We start from the raw sequence: 14,017 nt of genomic DNA on the forward strand, positions 1-14,017 counted from the left end.
TGATAGGCATGTTGAGTCACATAAACATACAAATCCGTAACTCTTTGTCATAGTTGGAAAAAAAGAATATATGAAAATAATAGATCTGTAGAAAGAGAAGCTAATTTTTCCATATGAAGAGAAGCTAACATATACAAACACTTTTGAGATCTGTCACAAAATTGCAACTTAGCCAAATGTGCAAGGGATGGAGGAAGGACAAAGCGTAATTCTATGTCTACGCTACTACCTTAAATCAGTCGATGTTAGGTCGACTTACAGCCACCGCATTAATTACTGTGGTGGCTGATGTGCATACTAACCTCCTGTCAGTGATATGTGTCCTCACCAGGAGCACTTCCATCAACTGAAAAGGGGCAGTGTGGGGGACTGAGAGCCAAGGCTCTCAACTCCACGCAGCTTCCCATCAGGAGCCCAGCTGCCTCCTGGGGCTTCTCAGCTGTGAGTCCGAGGCAGCTGCCAGGGGCTTCTTGCCTCCGGTGGAGAGATCCGCACCCCAAGTGCAGTTGGCTGTTGTGCTCCTGGCGGGGAGCCAGGACCTCAGTGGGCAGGAGGGTTTTCAGCGGGGTGCCTGGGCAGCAGCCCAAGCCAAGAGCCTGAGTGGCAGCCCAGCTTCAAGTGGAGACCCAGCAGCAACCGCTGGAGCTGTGAAATTGACAAGAATTACAGCCAACAGCAGATGTAAGGAACGCAGTGTCTGCATTGCGTTGTCCTAACTGCATTGACGTAAGCCTTGGCCTCTCGTCAAGGTGGCTTTATTATGTCGGCATAGCAAGGGATTTACATCGGCGAAAGGAGCGTTTCAGTGTGTACACCTCCACTGTTTTGTTGACGAAAGCTGACTTCAACTATATCCTGAACGGATATAGGATTTCCTTTTTCTTAATGTGTGTGAAAGTTAGAGGCTGTAAAATTATCCAGGACACTTCATTAAAATGTTCCTCAATGTGACATTGCTTAATGTACAGTAATTTGGTGAAGATGGATGTATTTAAATTAGCCACCATTTCAGCTGTTTCTGTAAGCTAGTAGCCCATCAGTGTGAAAAACTTAAACCAGTTATAAATTGAAATCATATGCCATTTTGCTGTCTTACCACATTGTCTTACAAGCATCTGAGTGTTATGTGCCTCTGCTATATTTCTGTTATGTACCAGAAGAAACTTCAGTGCTAACTCCAACTTTCCATCCGTTTTCTCTTTTATCCTTACTCAATATATTGAATAACATGGGTTGCAATTTGACCTGTGATATATCCCAAAATTGACTTCTGTAGGGTACTGTTTTCACTGATAAGCACATTGGAGGTCACAAGTAAATATTCCAGTGCAAATAAAAGTAATATTATATACCTTTGTAGTACACTTGGTTATCTTTGCCAAAACTACCTTCGAAAAATATTTTTTCATTCTGCCTACATAGGGATAAAATAAAGAAAACTGACAGCAGATTGAGCAATAGGATTAATGGAGTTAGAGTTGCAGCAACACAGCACATCCATGCAGGGGCAGTAAAAGGTAAGACATTCCCTTCAGGAAAAAGATTCTCATTAACTATAATAAAATAGTACATTATACTAAGGAAATCTGTTAAAGCTGCCAATCTTTTAATCTAGTCCTATTTTTCTGCACAATTACTACACGCATGTTTGAGTGCCCAGTGTCAAGATCCTCTGCTAGTGATTGCAATAGTTAGGAATTTATTTAATTTAATATTGAAGGGCAATTCCAATATGTATCTTTTTTACTGTTATCTAAAACTCAATAACTGTTTCCCTCTCCTCTTGTGCCCCTCTGCATCGAACACTTTCCCCTCATCTCCTTATTTGTTTTGGACAAAAACCTAACTTAAGCCTGTTTACTTTTGTCTCCCATGTCAGCACAACTATTGATACCATATTTGTTAGCTTGTTCTCTTTTGCTGGCTTCCCCACCTCCTTCTGTTAGGATCAAAGGAAAAGTATTGTAGGGTAGGCATAAGTGGCTGCTTAAAACACAGGCAGTAGAGTGAAATGAGAATTTCCAAATCAGCACAAAACAGCAATTTTATTATGGTTTATTTGTATGTACATTGAGAGGAAGGAGTCATTGAGAGGAAGGAGTCCTAAGTGCTGCTGTCCCAACAACCTTTGTCTGGCTGGCATAATGATCAGTAACACTGAGGGTAGTGCAGTTTGAGGAAGTAGAGTAAAAGTGGAGAAAGCAATGAAACTTGTACTAGTGCTAACCTGCTCATCGTGTAGCAGCAGAGAGAAAAGCAGTAGAAAATATCCATCAAATCATACATTGGCTTTAAGGAAGATTGGTTTATGTCTAAATAGTTCAGATGTCTTGTTTCCTAGTGTATTGTCAATATTTGAATATTTTAACAAAACTGAGGAACTGCAGAAATAGCAACTTTTCACTTCAAATGAGAAACTTAAGTGTGAAGTCTTGTATGAAATGCTTCTACTCTAAACTTCAATATAATTGAACCAGTAGAGGAGCTGAAACCAAATGCTGAGCACTTCAAGAATTAAAGTACATAGTAAATGGAACATTATCAGAGGGAACAGGGCATTTTATCCCATATAAATAGTAGCCCAAACAGCAGATTACTTGAAGTACAGCTGAGGGAATTCTACGCCAATAAAAATTTTTGCACAATATTTTAAAATTCTGCAAATTGTATTTGCCAATAAATAAAGGCTCCAGCATGGCAGTGGGGAGCACAGGCCACTGGCTGCATGGAACTGGGAGATGACCTTGCATGTGCACACACCTCCCTCCCCCTGGGATAGACATCCGACTGTGAGGCTGCACCAAACCCTGTCGCACACAAGGGCCAGACCTTCCCCACCCCAGGAAGACCCTGACGCCCTGCTCCTCTGCTCCAGATGCACCAGGTGTGGGCGGGCAGGCAGGCAGAGCCAAGCAGGATCCAAATGTAGTGGGGCTTAGTGCAGAAAGGATCCAGGTGTGGGGTGAGAGGTTTCTATTTGGGGCAGTCTGGGTGTGGGCAGCTGAATGGGGGAATCTGGATACACGGGCTCGTTCTGGGGTTCCGGATGCAGGGACAATGGGACTCTGCAGGAGTGTCTAGGTATGTGGGGATGGGGCTCAGTAGGGGGGACCCAGTTCAGGAGGAGTGGGGCTTGGGGGTGGAGCTCCAGGTGTTGCTGGTTAGAATTCGGGGAGGCTCATTGAGGTGGTCCAGACGCAGGGTAGGTGGGGCTTGTCAGAGTGAGGGTTCCATGGGCCTGCTTAATGGGAAAGCCCCAGATGCTGATGGTGCTGATGGAACACTGCATGCAGAGCTCCTCCCTCTTCAGATTTCTCCTATTCCCTTTTCTTCCCATCCCATCCCTCTCTCATGCCCTTATTCTACCCCACTTTCTTCCCCCCCTCCCCAAGACTACACCCATGGGCATCCCAGGCCTGTTAAAGTAACAAGCCCCGATGTGACTTCCCTTCACTTCGCCATCCCTTTCTGCAGGGAAGCAAAGAAATCTGTAAGGGGACGTGTTTTCAGTGCGCATGCAGTGGTACAGAATTCACCCAGGAGCAAGTAAAATCAAGGAGGGGAAAAATGGGGAAGGGGGAGGTATACCCAGCAGTAGGAGGAAGTTCACATATGGGTCACATTTAGCTGTTCCACTCTGATTTTTCCAACCTCAGAAATGACTTTGAAAGTGTGTACAATGGTACTATATGATCATATGACAGTTGCAATAGTCAGCTCTTCTTTGCTGGTCCCTGTGTGTATTCCACACATGGGTATATATGCATGTCATCACCCCGCTCTGGGATTCGTAACAAGCAGTTCTGTTGGCCCACATATGCGCAGATGCCTTCCTTGTGCTCCAGACTTAGAGTGTAAGAGGCAGTGCAGGCCAATGCCTCTCCAGTTTCTTCTTACCAGTGCGTGGCCAGAGTCGCAATCCAGTGTCCCCAGATTTCTCCAACCTTTTTTTTATAGTCTGTAAATAGTTTTTATATTAGTTTGTTCTTCAAACGATGGTTCCTATATGAGTTCCACACATGAGATATGCATGTGCTCTCCCTGCACCTGGATGTAGTGTGTCTGTCTTGCCTGCATGTGTGTCACAGCTCTCCTCATGTGCCAAACCAAGGGCATAAAAGGTGGTGTAGGCTGACACCTTTCAGTCTATAATTATGCGTGCACAGGATTCAAAAACTGTTTCCTGTCCTCAGTCATTTCAGTGAGCAACGAACATCAGTGCTGCCTCTATTGCCTGGGTGAGGCACATATTTCTGTTAAGTGCGTCATCTGCTGCTCTTTCACCCCAGAACTCATGAAAATTAGGAACTGAGACTCGGAAAATTTCATGGAGAAGACAATGAATCCCCAACCAGAGCTGTGCCAGGGATGACCTCCCCTCGTTCCCCTGCCAAGTACATCAGTCTCATAGAGCAGGCAGAGCCCCTCCAAGCACAGACTTGGGAGCCAGAGGCTAAGACTGTGAAGCCTAAGGAGAAGGTGTCAAAGAAGAGCTGGGAGCACTCTCATAAACATAATGACAAGCCATATTAATTTAAGACTGCCCCGAAGAGAGAGTGTCTTTTCCTGACCCCATCAAAGTTGGGAGACCTGGTAGACATAAATACCTCTTGGTGTTCCCATCCACCTCTACAGCCAGTGGACTACCAGTATCAGACAGCCCCAGAGAGAGCCAACTGCCATGACCAGGGAAGCACCAGTACTGACAGCTATGTCAATGGATTCTCATTGTACTCCAGGGTGATCTAAGACCTACATTTCCCCAGCGGACATCTTTGCTCAATCCAGTCCCTCCTATCGGGACAGTGTCTATTCTGGGACGTTGTTACAACAGAGGAAAAGACTGTCCTATTATGAAGAGTTATTTTCCTATCCCACCTGCCAGTGTTAAGATGGAACTGTCAGTTCCGCTGGAGATGAGTGATATGGCTTTCTCTTTGGATGAGTCTTAGGCCCCGCAGAAGTCTGTGCAACATCAGGCAGTGACATGACAAAGGAGCCCCAGATAAGATTCCACAGGAGAAAGGTGGTATGAGGTCATGCCATGAGATCCTTCTTTGTCAGTTGATCCATCATACTGGCAATAATAGGGACCATGGGAGCCCTACTCCAAACAGCCAGGATTGGTGTAAGAATCCTATTTTGCCATTGCCTGGACATCCACAAATGGCACTGTTAGAATATACAGAATGGCAAGGTGAGCCAGATCCAGCAGTTCAGTGAGCAATCTCATAATCTTCACTCAATGAGTTGGTTACTGTATCTTCTCCATTTCCACCAGACAACTTTAAGCAATATCAAGAGCTCATACCTAGGGTGGCAGTGGAGCTACAGATGCAGCTTGAAGTCCCGGTCAAGTTGCCCTCCCCATCAACAAGGCCATTATGGACCCAGCAAAGGCGGTTTGGTACACTCCTGCTTTTTGTGCTCTCATCCCTAGGAGGGCAGAGAAGCATTAGTTTGTTCCATCCAACTGGTGAGGGTTTTTGTTCTCACCCACCGCTTAACTCATTGGTGGTGTAGGTGGCTACAGTGATCTAAGCAACAGCAATCAAAGGCTTCTCCCTCTGATAAGAGAGACAAGCAGCACAATCTTTTCTTCCACCTCTCTCCAGTTCTGGATCTCTCATTACTAGGCTTTCTTGGCCAAATATGATTTTACTAATTACACTGAGTGTATGGAATTTAATGACCAGCTCCCTGAGGAGAATAGGTCCTGTTTCCAGGCCTTAATGAATGAGGGCAGTTTGGTGGCCAAAACTTCCCTCCAACCACAGGGGAGGCAGCAGATACTGCATCTAGGGAGATGGCTACAGCCATTGTTATGATAAGAGTAGTGGTTGCAATGCTTAGGTTTCCCTAGAGAGGTGCAGAATATCATCCAAGATCTGTCCTCACAGAGTAGGCTGATGATATCAAAGACTAAGAGTCTCTCCACTCCCTCCAAGGCTGAAGCCCAGTGCTTCCCTCACTGGGCATTTAGATCTCTGCCTCTGAGAGAATAGATGTTCACACCATTTTCAGACCCCTCTACTGCCATGACCTCCACCCATTCCCACCCACTTAAGGGCTACTTTTGACACCTCAGTTATAGAAATAGAGGCATCAGTCTCCTCATTTTTCTTTTGGGGCAGTCTCATGTTTTGCCTACACTTGGGACTCTATCATAACAGACAGTTGGTTGCTAAAAAATTATCCACCATGGTTATGCCATCAAATTTCTCTTCCCTCTGCACCCTCCTCCCCTTCAGGAACCACTCTCACAAGGAGACTCTTTGCCAGAATGCAGATTCTTTTCTTCAGCAAGGGGCAATAGAACAAGCAAGTACCACCTCAGTATCAAGGGAGAGGGTTACTACTCCCCATGCTACTTAGTCTCCAAAAGAGATGTAGAGTTGGGATCCGGGACCCGCTGACAACTGAACATCTTATTCAGATTCAGGTTGGCTACCCCTCCCTACAAGATGTGAATGTGGTTCATAGTTCTCAATATGAAGGACACTTTTTTTTAATGCAGATATTAATCTGTCCTATAGAATTGCTTCAGTTCCTGGTTAGTCAGGAAACGTTACTAGTTTGGAGCCCTTCCCTTTGGATTGGCAGTGGTGCTCAGAGTATTCACAAAGGCTTTCCTCTATAGTGGCAGCCCATCTGAGATGTCAGTTTTCCGTCTATTTTGATGATTAGCTCCAAGTAGTAGGTCACTCCAACCACACAGTCAGATGAGTGACTTTGTTCCTGCTTCATCTTGTGGCGAAGTGCAGTGTTTACATGAACAAAGAAAAGTCTGTTTTGGCAGCACACAGATGATAAAGTGCATCAGTGACACTGGACTCGAGTTTCAGCAAGAGCTTTCCTCCCGCTCTCACCCCACCCCCCCCAAAAAAAAAATGTTAGTCAATGGGCAGTGTATGCTGTCTCAGCTAAGCCACGTGGCCTTGTGTACTTGTAACACAATTTGTCAGACTTCATTTATGCTGCCTGTAGGCCCAGCTCTTGACCTTCTACATGCCAGATGGGGACCACATAAACACCAGAGTGACCGTTCTCACCAGGGTCATCACATCTTTAACCTGGTAGTTGAACCCAGAACAAGTGTGAGTGGGCCTTTCTCCTGCTCATGCAGTCATTCTGTATTCAAGCAATGTTGGACAACATCACCATGGTCTCTTATATAAAAACAAGCAGGGTGGTGCAAGATCCCTTTCCTTCTGCCTGGTAGCAGTCAGGCTTTGGAATTGGGCACCAGAAACCATATCACTATCCAGGTGTTCAGAATTCATTAGCAGACAACCCAAGCAGGCACTTCTCTGCGGACCATGAGTTCTGTCCTGAGCAAGACATTCAGTTAATGGGCCCTCCATACCCCCAAACAAATAAGTAACTTCCCCAATACTGCTCCAGAGCATCTATGGGCAAAGACTCCCAGGGTGAGTTTCTCCTATTCTCATGGATGGACCAACTTGGATGTCTTTCCACCCATTCCCCGCTATCATGGGTCTTAGGCCATGTCTACATCTAAAATTTTGCAGCGCTGGTTGTTACAGCTGTATTAGTACAGCTGTATAGGGCCAGCGCTGCAGAGTGGCCACACTTACAGCAACCAGCGCTGCAAGTGGTGTTAGATGTGGCCACACTGCAGCGCTGTTGGGCGGCTTCAAGGGGTTTTGGGGAAGGCGAGAGCAAACCGGGGAAGGAGACCAGCTTCGCCGCGGTTTGCTCTCGCGTTCCGCGAACCACCCTGCAAACCGCAGGGAAGGAGACCTGCTTGCTCGGGGGTTCGGCGAACGCGAGAGCAAACCGGGGAAGGAGACCAGCTTCGCCGCGGTTTGCTCTCGCGTTCCGCGAACCACCGTGCAAACCGCAGGGAAGGAGACCTGCTTGCTCGGGGGTTCGGCGAACGCGAGAGCAAACCGGGGAAGGAGACCAGCTTCGCCGCGGTTTGCTCTCGCGTTCCGCGAACCACCCTGCAAACCGCAGGGAAGGAGACCTGCTTGTTCGGGGAACGCGAGAGCAAACCGCGGCGAAGCTGGTCTCCTTCCCCGGTTTGCTCTCGCGTTCGCCGAACCCCCGAGCAAGCAGGTCTCCTTCCCTGCGGTTTGCAGGGTGGTTCGCGGAACGCGAGAGCAAACCGCGGCGAAGCTGGTCTCCTTCCCCGGTTTGCTCTCGCCTTCCCGGAACCACCCAGCAAACCTCAGGGAAGGAGACCTGCTTGCTCGGGGTTCGGGGAACGCGAGAGCAAACCGGGGAAGGAGACCAGCTTGATTACCAGAGGCTTCCTCAGGTATGCTGGGATACCTGCTTATTCCACGGAGGTCAAGAAAAGCGCTGGTAAGTGACTATACTTGATTACCAGCGCTGGATCACCAGCGCTGGATCCTCTACACCCGAGACAAAACGGGAGTACGGCCAGCGCTGCAAACAGGGAGTTGCAGCGCTGGTGGTGCCCTGCAGATGTGTACACCTCCTAAGTTGCAGCGCTGTAACTCCCTCACCAGCGCTGCAACTTTCTGATGTAGACAAGCCCTTAGGAAACATCTGTCACAACAAGGCAGGAGTCATTCTCATAGCACCCAACTGGCCCTGACCGTTTTTGTTCCCGGACCTTCTGAGGATGTCGGCCCTTCATCCTATCAGGATTAATTTCTCTCTGAATCTTCTAATTCAGGAAGATGACAAAATCAGATGTCCCATTGGTCCACGCTGCCTTTTAGGCCCTCAGTCTGGAGCATGAGGAAGGCGTGTGTGTATGTGTGTGTGTACACACCAATGGACATTGCTTGTTGAGAATCTGTAGACTCAAGTGCATGGTGTGCATCCATACTTGTGTGGAATACGGATGGGGACCGTACATCTTGAGGAACCTCCCTATTTGATCACTTCAGAGGTTTCTTTACATTCATAAAAATATTGCTAATGGGCCTTTTGAAGTGAATTTTTTTTTCCTTCCAGAGGTGACTTTAAACTACCATTTTTTTAAAGAACTTCTGTCACATTACGTTGTCATCTTTTAGAAGGTATAATTTGTAGTAATCGTGCTGGTAAACTATTATGTGCTGATTTAGTTATCTGAAGACTCTACTATTGTATTCTCAGTTTGTGTTCCTCTTGTTTAAAGATGAGTAACCAAACTTCTGGAAAAATGTTTGGAGACCACTGATGGGGACTTGGATTGTTGAACAGCCTCAACTGCTGATGGAGTTAAGGCACTGCAGGAATGTTTTTTGCATTTTTAGGAGGGCTGTCAAGCGATTAATCATGTGATTAAACAATAATAGAACACCATTTATTTAATTATTTTTGGATGTTTTCTATATCTTCAAATATATTGATTTCAATTACAAAGTGTACGGTGCTCACTTATTTTTTAATTACAAATATTTGTATTGTAAAAAAAAATTTAATTCACCTGATAGAAGTACTGTAGTGCAATCTCTTTATCATGAAAGTTGAACTTACAAATGTAGAATTATGTACAAAACACAACTGCATTTAAAAACAAAACAATGTAAAAATTTAGAGCCTCCAATCCACTCAATCCTACTCTTTTGTTCAGCCAATTGCTCAAACAAACGTGCAGGAGATAATGCTGCCCTCTTCTTATTTACAGTATCACCTGAAAGTGAGAACAGGCATTCTCATGGCACTGTTGTAGCCAGCGACACAAGATATTAACATGCCAGATGTGCTAAAGATTTGTATGCCCCTTCATGCTTCAGCCACCATTCCAGAGGACATGCATCCGTGCGATTTCTGCTTAATAATGATCCAAAGCAGTGTGGATTGATGCATGTTCATTTTCATTATCTGAGTCAGGTGCCATCAGCAGAAGGTTGATTTTCTTTTTGTGGTTTGGGTTCTGTAGTTTCCGCATCTGAATGTTGGTCTTTTAAGACTTCTGAAAGCATGCTCCGCACCTCATCCTTCTCAGATTTTTGGGAGGCACTTTTGATTCTTAAGCCTCGGGTCGAGTTCTGTAGCTATCTTTAGAAATCTTATGTTAGTACGTACTTTGCATTTTATCAAATCTGCAATGAAAGTGTTCTTAAAACGAACGTGTGCTGGGTCACTGCTATAACATGAAATATGTGGCAGAATGCGAGTAAAACAGAGCAGCAGACATACAATTCTCCCCCAAGGCATTCAGTTACTAATTTAACACATTTTTTTAATGAGCATCATCAGCATGGAAGCATGTCCTCTGGAATGGTGGCCAAAGCATGAAGGGGCATATGAACGTTTAGCACATCGGGAACGTAAATACCTTGCAATGCTAACTACAAAAGTGCCATACAAGTGCCTGTTCTCACCTTTAGGTGACATTCTAAACAAGAAGCGGGCAGCATTTTCTCTTGTAAATGTAAACAGACTTGATCATCTTTGTTTGGTTGAACAAGAAGTAGGACTGAGTGGACTTGTAAGTGCTAAAATTTTACATTGTTCTGTTTTTTGAGTTCAGTTGTGTAACCAAAAATCCTACATTTGTAAGTTGCACTTTCATGATAGAGATTGCACTACAGTACTCATATGAGGTTAATTGAGAAATAGTATTTATGCTTTTTACAGTGCAAATATTTGTAATAAAAAATATAAAGTGAGCACTGTACATTTGTATTCTGTACTGTAATTTTAATCACTATTTAAAAATGTAGAAAAAATCCAAAAATATTAAAATTTAACTCAAATTAATCGTGATTAATTGCAAACAATAGAATACCAATTTAATCACGTGAGTTAACTGCAGTTAACCAACAGCCCTAATTTTTAGTCTTAATTTTTATTCAGTTGTCTTGAGTTGTGGTTTGCAGATGGTAAAGGCACTTTCCTTTTGGATTTGTGCCTGATAACATACCTAAAATGCGTGCCAGGTGTCCATAAGTATGCTGATGCCTCTGAATGTGAAAAAATGATGTCTTAAGTGAATGCTGTCATATCTGCAGCAGCAGTAGTGGTGTACCTGCCAAATGTTACTCTCTGAATTATAGAGACAGGAAAGCATCCTGTCATTTTTTTTTTATCTTCCTAGTGTATAATGTCTGTTACTGCATATTGACTGGAATAAAGGTCACACCTGTCTGAGGTCAAAGTCGCATAACTTTGATTTTTGTTTCCATATAAAATTTGTAGGCCTGTACAAGCTATAGGTATTGCCCCTTCCTCACTTCAGTTGTGCTTTCTCCTCCTCTTCCCCATTGGCCTCTTGGCTATACTTTCATGCAGCTCTGATAATCCTTCTGTGCCATTAAAGTGGATTTGCTACAATGGTAAGACTTGCAGAACAATTGAAATTGCACATTCAAACTAATGCCTTTTTTTTAACCACCTCTGCAGTTCATGTATTCTACTAGTTCGTAGTCTGGTTCCTAACTGGTATGATGAGAGCTGCTCTGCCATTTTACTCCTGAAGGAATTCTGTGCCACTGTGCAATGCAGAATTTCATAGAATTCTGTTTACTCTCTCAGAATTTCTGGCTGCCACTAGAGGCTGCTGGACTCTGCAGAAGCCAACTCTCAGTGAGCAGAGCGCCCAGTTTGGGGCTGGAGGCTGTATGCTATTTGATCCTTATTCTCCCAGGGATAGGAGAGGGCCTGGGAGACCCAGCCAGCTCTGGCAAAGGGGTAGAGTTGCCAACTTTCTATTTGCACAAAATGGAACACCCTAGCCCCGCCTGTCCCTGAGGCCCTTCCCCCCACTCACTACATTCCCTCTCCCCAACCCTCACTCACTTCCACTGGGCTGGGAAAGGGGGTTTTGGGGTGTGGGAGGGGGTGAGGGCTCTGGCTGAGGGTGTGGGCTCTGGGCAGGGAAGAGGGGTTTGGGGTGCAGGAAGGTGCTCCAGGCCGAGGGATTTGGAATGTGTGAGGGGACTGTGGGTTGAGGCAGGGGATTGGGGTGTGGGCTCTGGGTACTGACTCTGAGGTGAGGCTGAAGATGTGGGGGGTTCAGGGTGTGAGAGGCGGTTCTGGGCTGGGTCAAGGGTTGGGGTGAAGGCTCTGGGGTGCAGGAGGGGCTCAGGGCTGGGGGTTGGGGTGCAGGAGAGGATACAGGCTCTGGGCTGGGGGGTGCTGGCTGTGGGGTGGGGTCAGGGAGGAGGGGTTTGGGTCCAGCTCCTAGGCAGGGGGAAGGTGGGAGGCAGGAGGCTCTGTGTTTCACCCTGCTCTCACCTGCAAGTAATACCCCCAGATTCCATTGGCCAGGAACCGGCTAATGGGAGTGCGGAGCCGATGCTCGGGACAGGGGCAGCGCATGGAGCCGCATGGACCCCCTGTCTAGGAGCTGGACCTGCTGGCTGATTCCGGGGTGCAGCGTGGTGCCCCAGGACAGGTAGGGACTAGCCTGCCTTAGCGTTGCAGCACTGCTGACTGGACCTTTAATAGCCCAGTCAGTGGTGTTGATGAAAACCACCAGGGTCCCTTTTCGACTGGGTGTTTCAGTCAAAAACTGGACACCTGGTCATGCCAGAAAGGGGGTGAGGAAGGGCAGGGCCACATCACACCATGTCCCCTAGTGGGACAGTAAAGCAATTGCGGGAAAGTAAAGGCTCTGGGGTTTCTGCTGTCTGGGCCTGGGGCTGCCCTGTGGCTGGGCTCTGTGGGGAGGGGCATACTGCTATCTGGGCTGAGGGGTACCCTGCACCTGGGCTTTGAAAGGATGGACGTGCAGGTGTCTGAGCTCGGGACCCCACAGAGCCCCATCTACCCCCTGTCCAACTGGAACTGGGTTGTTGTAGGGGTTTCTTTAACTCTCTACTCATGGGGGAATCTTCTTTGCTGTTGTCTGTATTGTTGACATGTTGACAGGTATTTTTGAAATAGAGTACCAAAATAATTGAAACCAGAGCAATTATATTCTGTTATTTTGACAAAATGTGTAGAATTTTAAAATATTGTGCACAGAAATTTTAATTTTTTGGCACAGAAGTCTCCCATGGCTACCATTTTCACTTCTGTACTTTCCCCTCCTCCCCCTTCTCCTCCAACTATTGTTGTTGGGAGGGGGGCGGGAGGAGGCAGGAAAAAGCATAGTTGGAAAGCAAGATTGTAATATTAAAGGTCACACACTTCAGCTATTCATTAACTACTTTCCCTTTTTCTTCTCACTTTCCTCCTTAGTGGAATTTTAACATCATAAATCTAAACTAATATCTCAATTTTAACTTGTTTGTTCCTAATCACTCTTCTTCCCCATCTTTGCTATCTTTCTTTTTCCCAGGCTCCTAATCTGTCATCTAATGGTTATTTAGATATATGGAAGAAAAATTCAAAGTCGCATCTTTGCCATTTCAGATCTTCCCTCTCTTTACCGTTTAAGTCTTCTGTTCACCCACCCACAGTCTGTCCAAAATGCTACTGCTGTATGCTTGTCTTGCTGGTCTTTTCACCTCTGTCTTCTATCAAGAATTCATTCTCTCCTCTCTTTTTTCTCAGCTTTAGTAACCCCATCCCTTTCCTGTCCTGAACTGTTAATCCTATTTGTTGGAGGATTCTCTTACGAGACTTAAGTAGACATTGAAATTTCAAAAATGACTGTCAGTGTGTGAACTTCCCTAAATCTGTAATGTTTTTAACCAGCTCTAATTGTAAGCTGTTCAAGCAGAGAAAATTTCTTATGTTTTGGAAGGTAGTAATGTCCCTGTGGATGATCCATTTTAGGTTTTCATGCACCCTTACTCTTGTAATCAGAGATTTATAGTAGCAGTGCCCAGTTGGGTTGCACATGCGCTGTCCTCATCTCGTGCTGCTTTAGGCGGTTATCTGTCGCTGTGCGACCATCCCCGTTCAGTTCCTTCTCTGCCTTTCACTGTCAGAGCATTTAGCAGTGCCTCAGAGCTTACTTAGCATAAAACAACCCCCCAGTTATTTCTGAGTGTGTCCACTGCCTAGACGAGACACACATACCTCAAAAGTGTCCACGCTACCATAAGTAAAAGCCAAGACTAGGAAAGCCAGGGACTTGCAATTGAAATGACTCCTAATGGAGAAGTCCCACAAACCAGCATCTGAGCCAGAAGCACAG

The 14,017-nt window shown here is 45.8% G+C and overlaps 1 protein-coding gene across 3 annotated transcripts in view; it reads left to right on the forward strand.

Moving 5' to 3' along the window:
• The window catches only part of ZCCHC2 (zinc finger CCHC-type containing 2), a 92,331-nt gene that overhangs the window by 64,357 nt on the left and 13,957 nt on the right, over positions 1-14,017 (forward strand). For all 3 annotated transcript variants that reach the window (XM_050939876.1, XM_050939877.1, XM_050939878.1), the window contains one exon: positions 1,423-1,517. In XM_050939876.1, coding sequence (XP_050795833.1) covers positions 1,423-1,517 — 95 coding nt within the window. The remainder of the gene's footprint in view (positions 1-1,422; positions 1,518-14,017) is intronic.

Source organism: Gopherus flavomarginatus, chromosome 2, assembly GCF_025201925.1.
Source record: "Gopherus flavomarginatus isolate rGopFla2 chromosome 2, rGopFla2.mat.asm, whole genome shotgun sequence".
In the NCBI taxonomy this organism is placed as follows: Eukaryota; Metazoa; Chordata; order Testudines; family Testudinidae; genus Gopherus; species Gopherus flavomarginatus.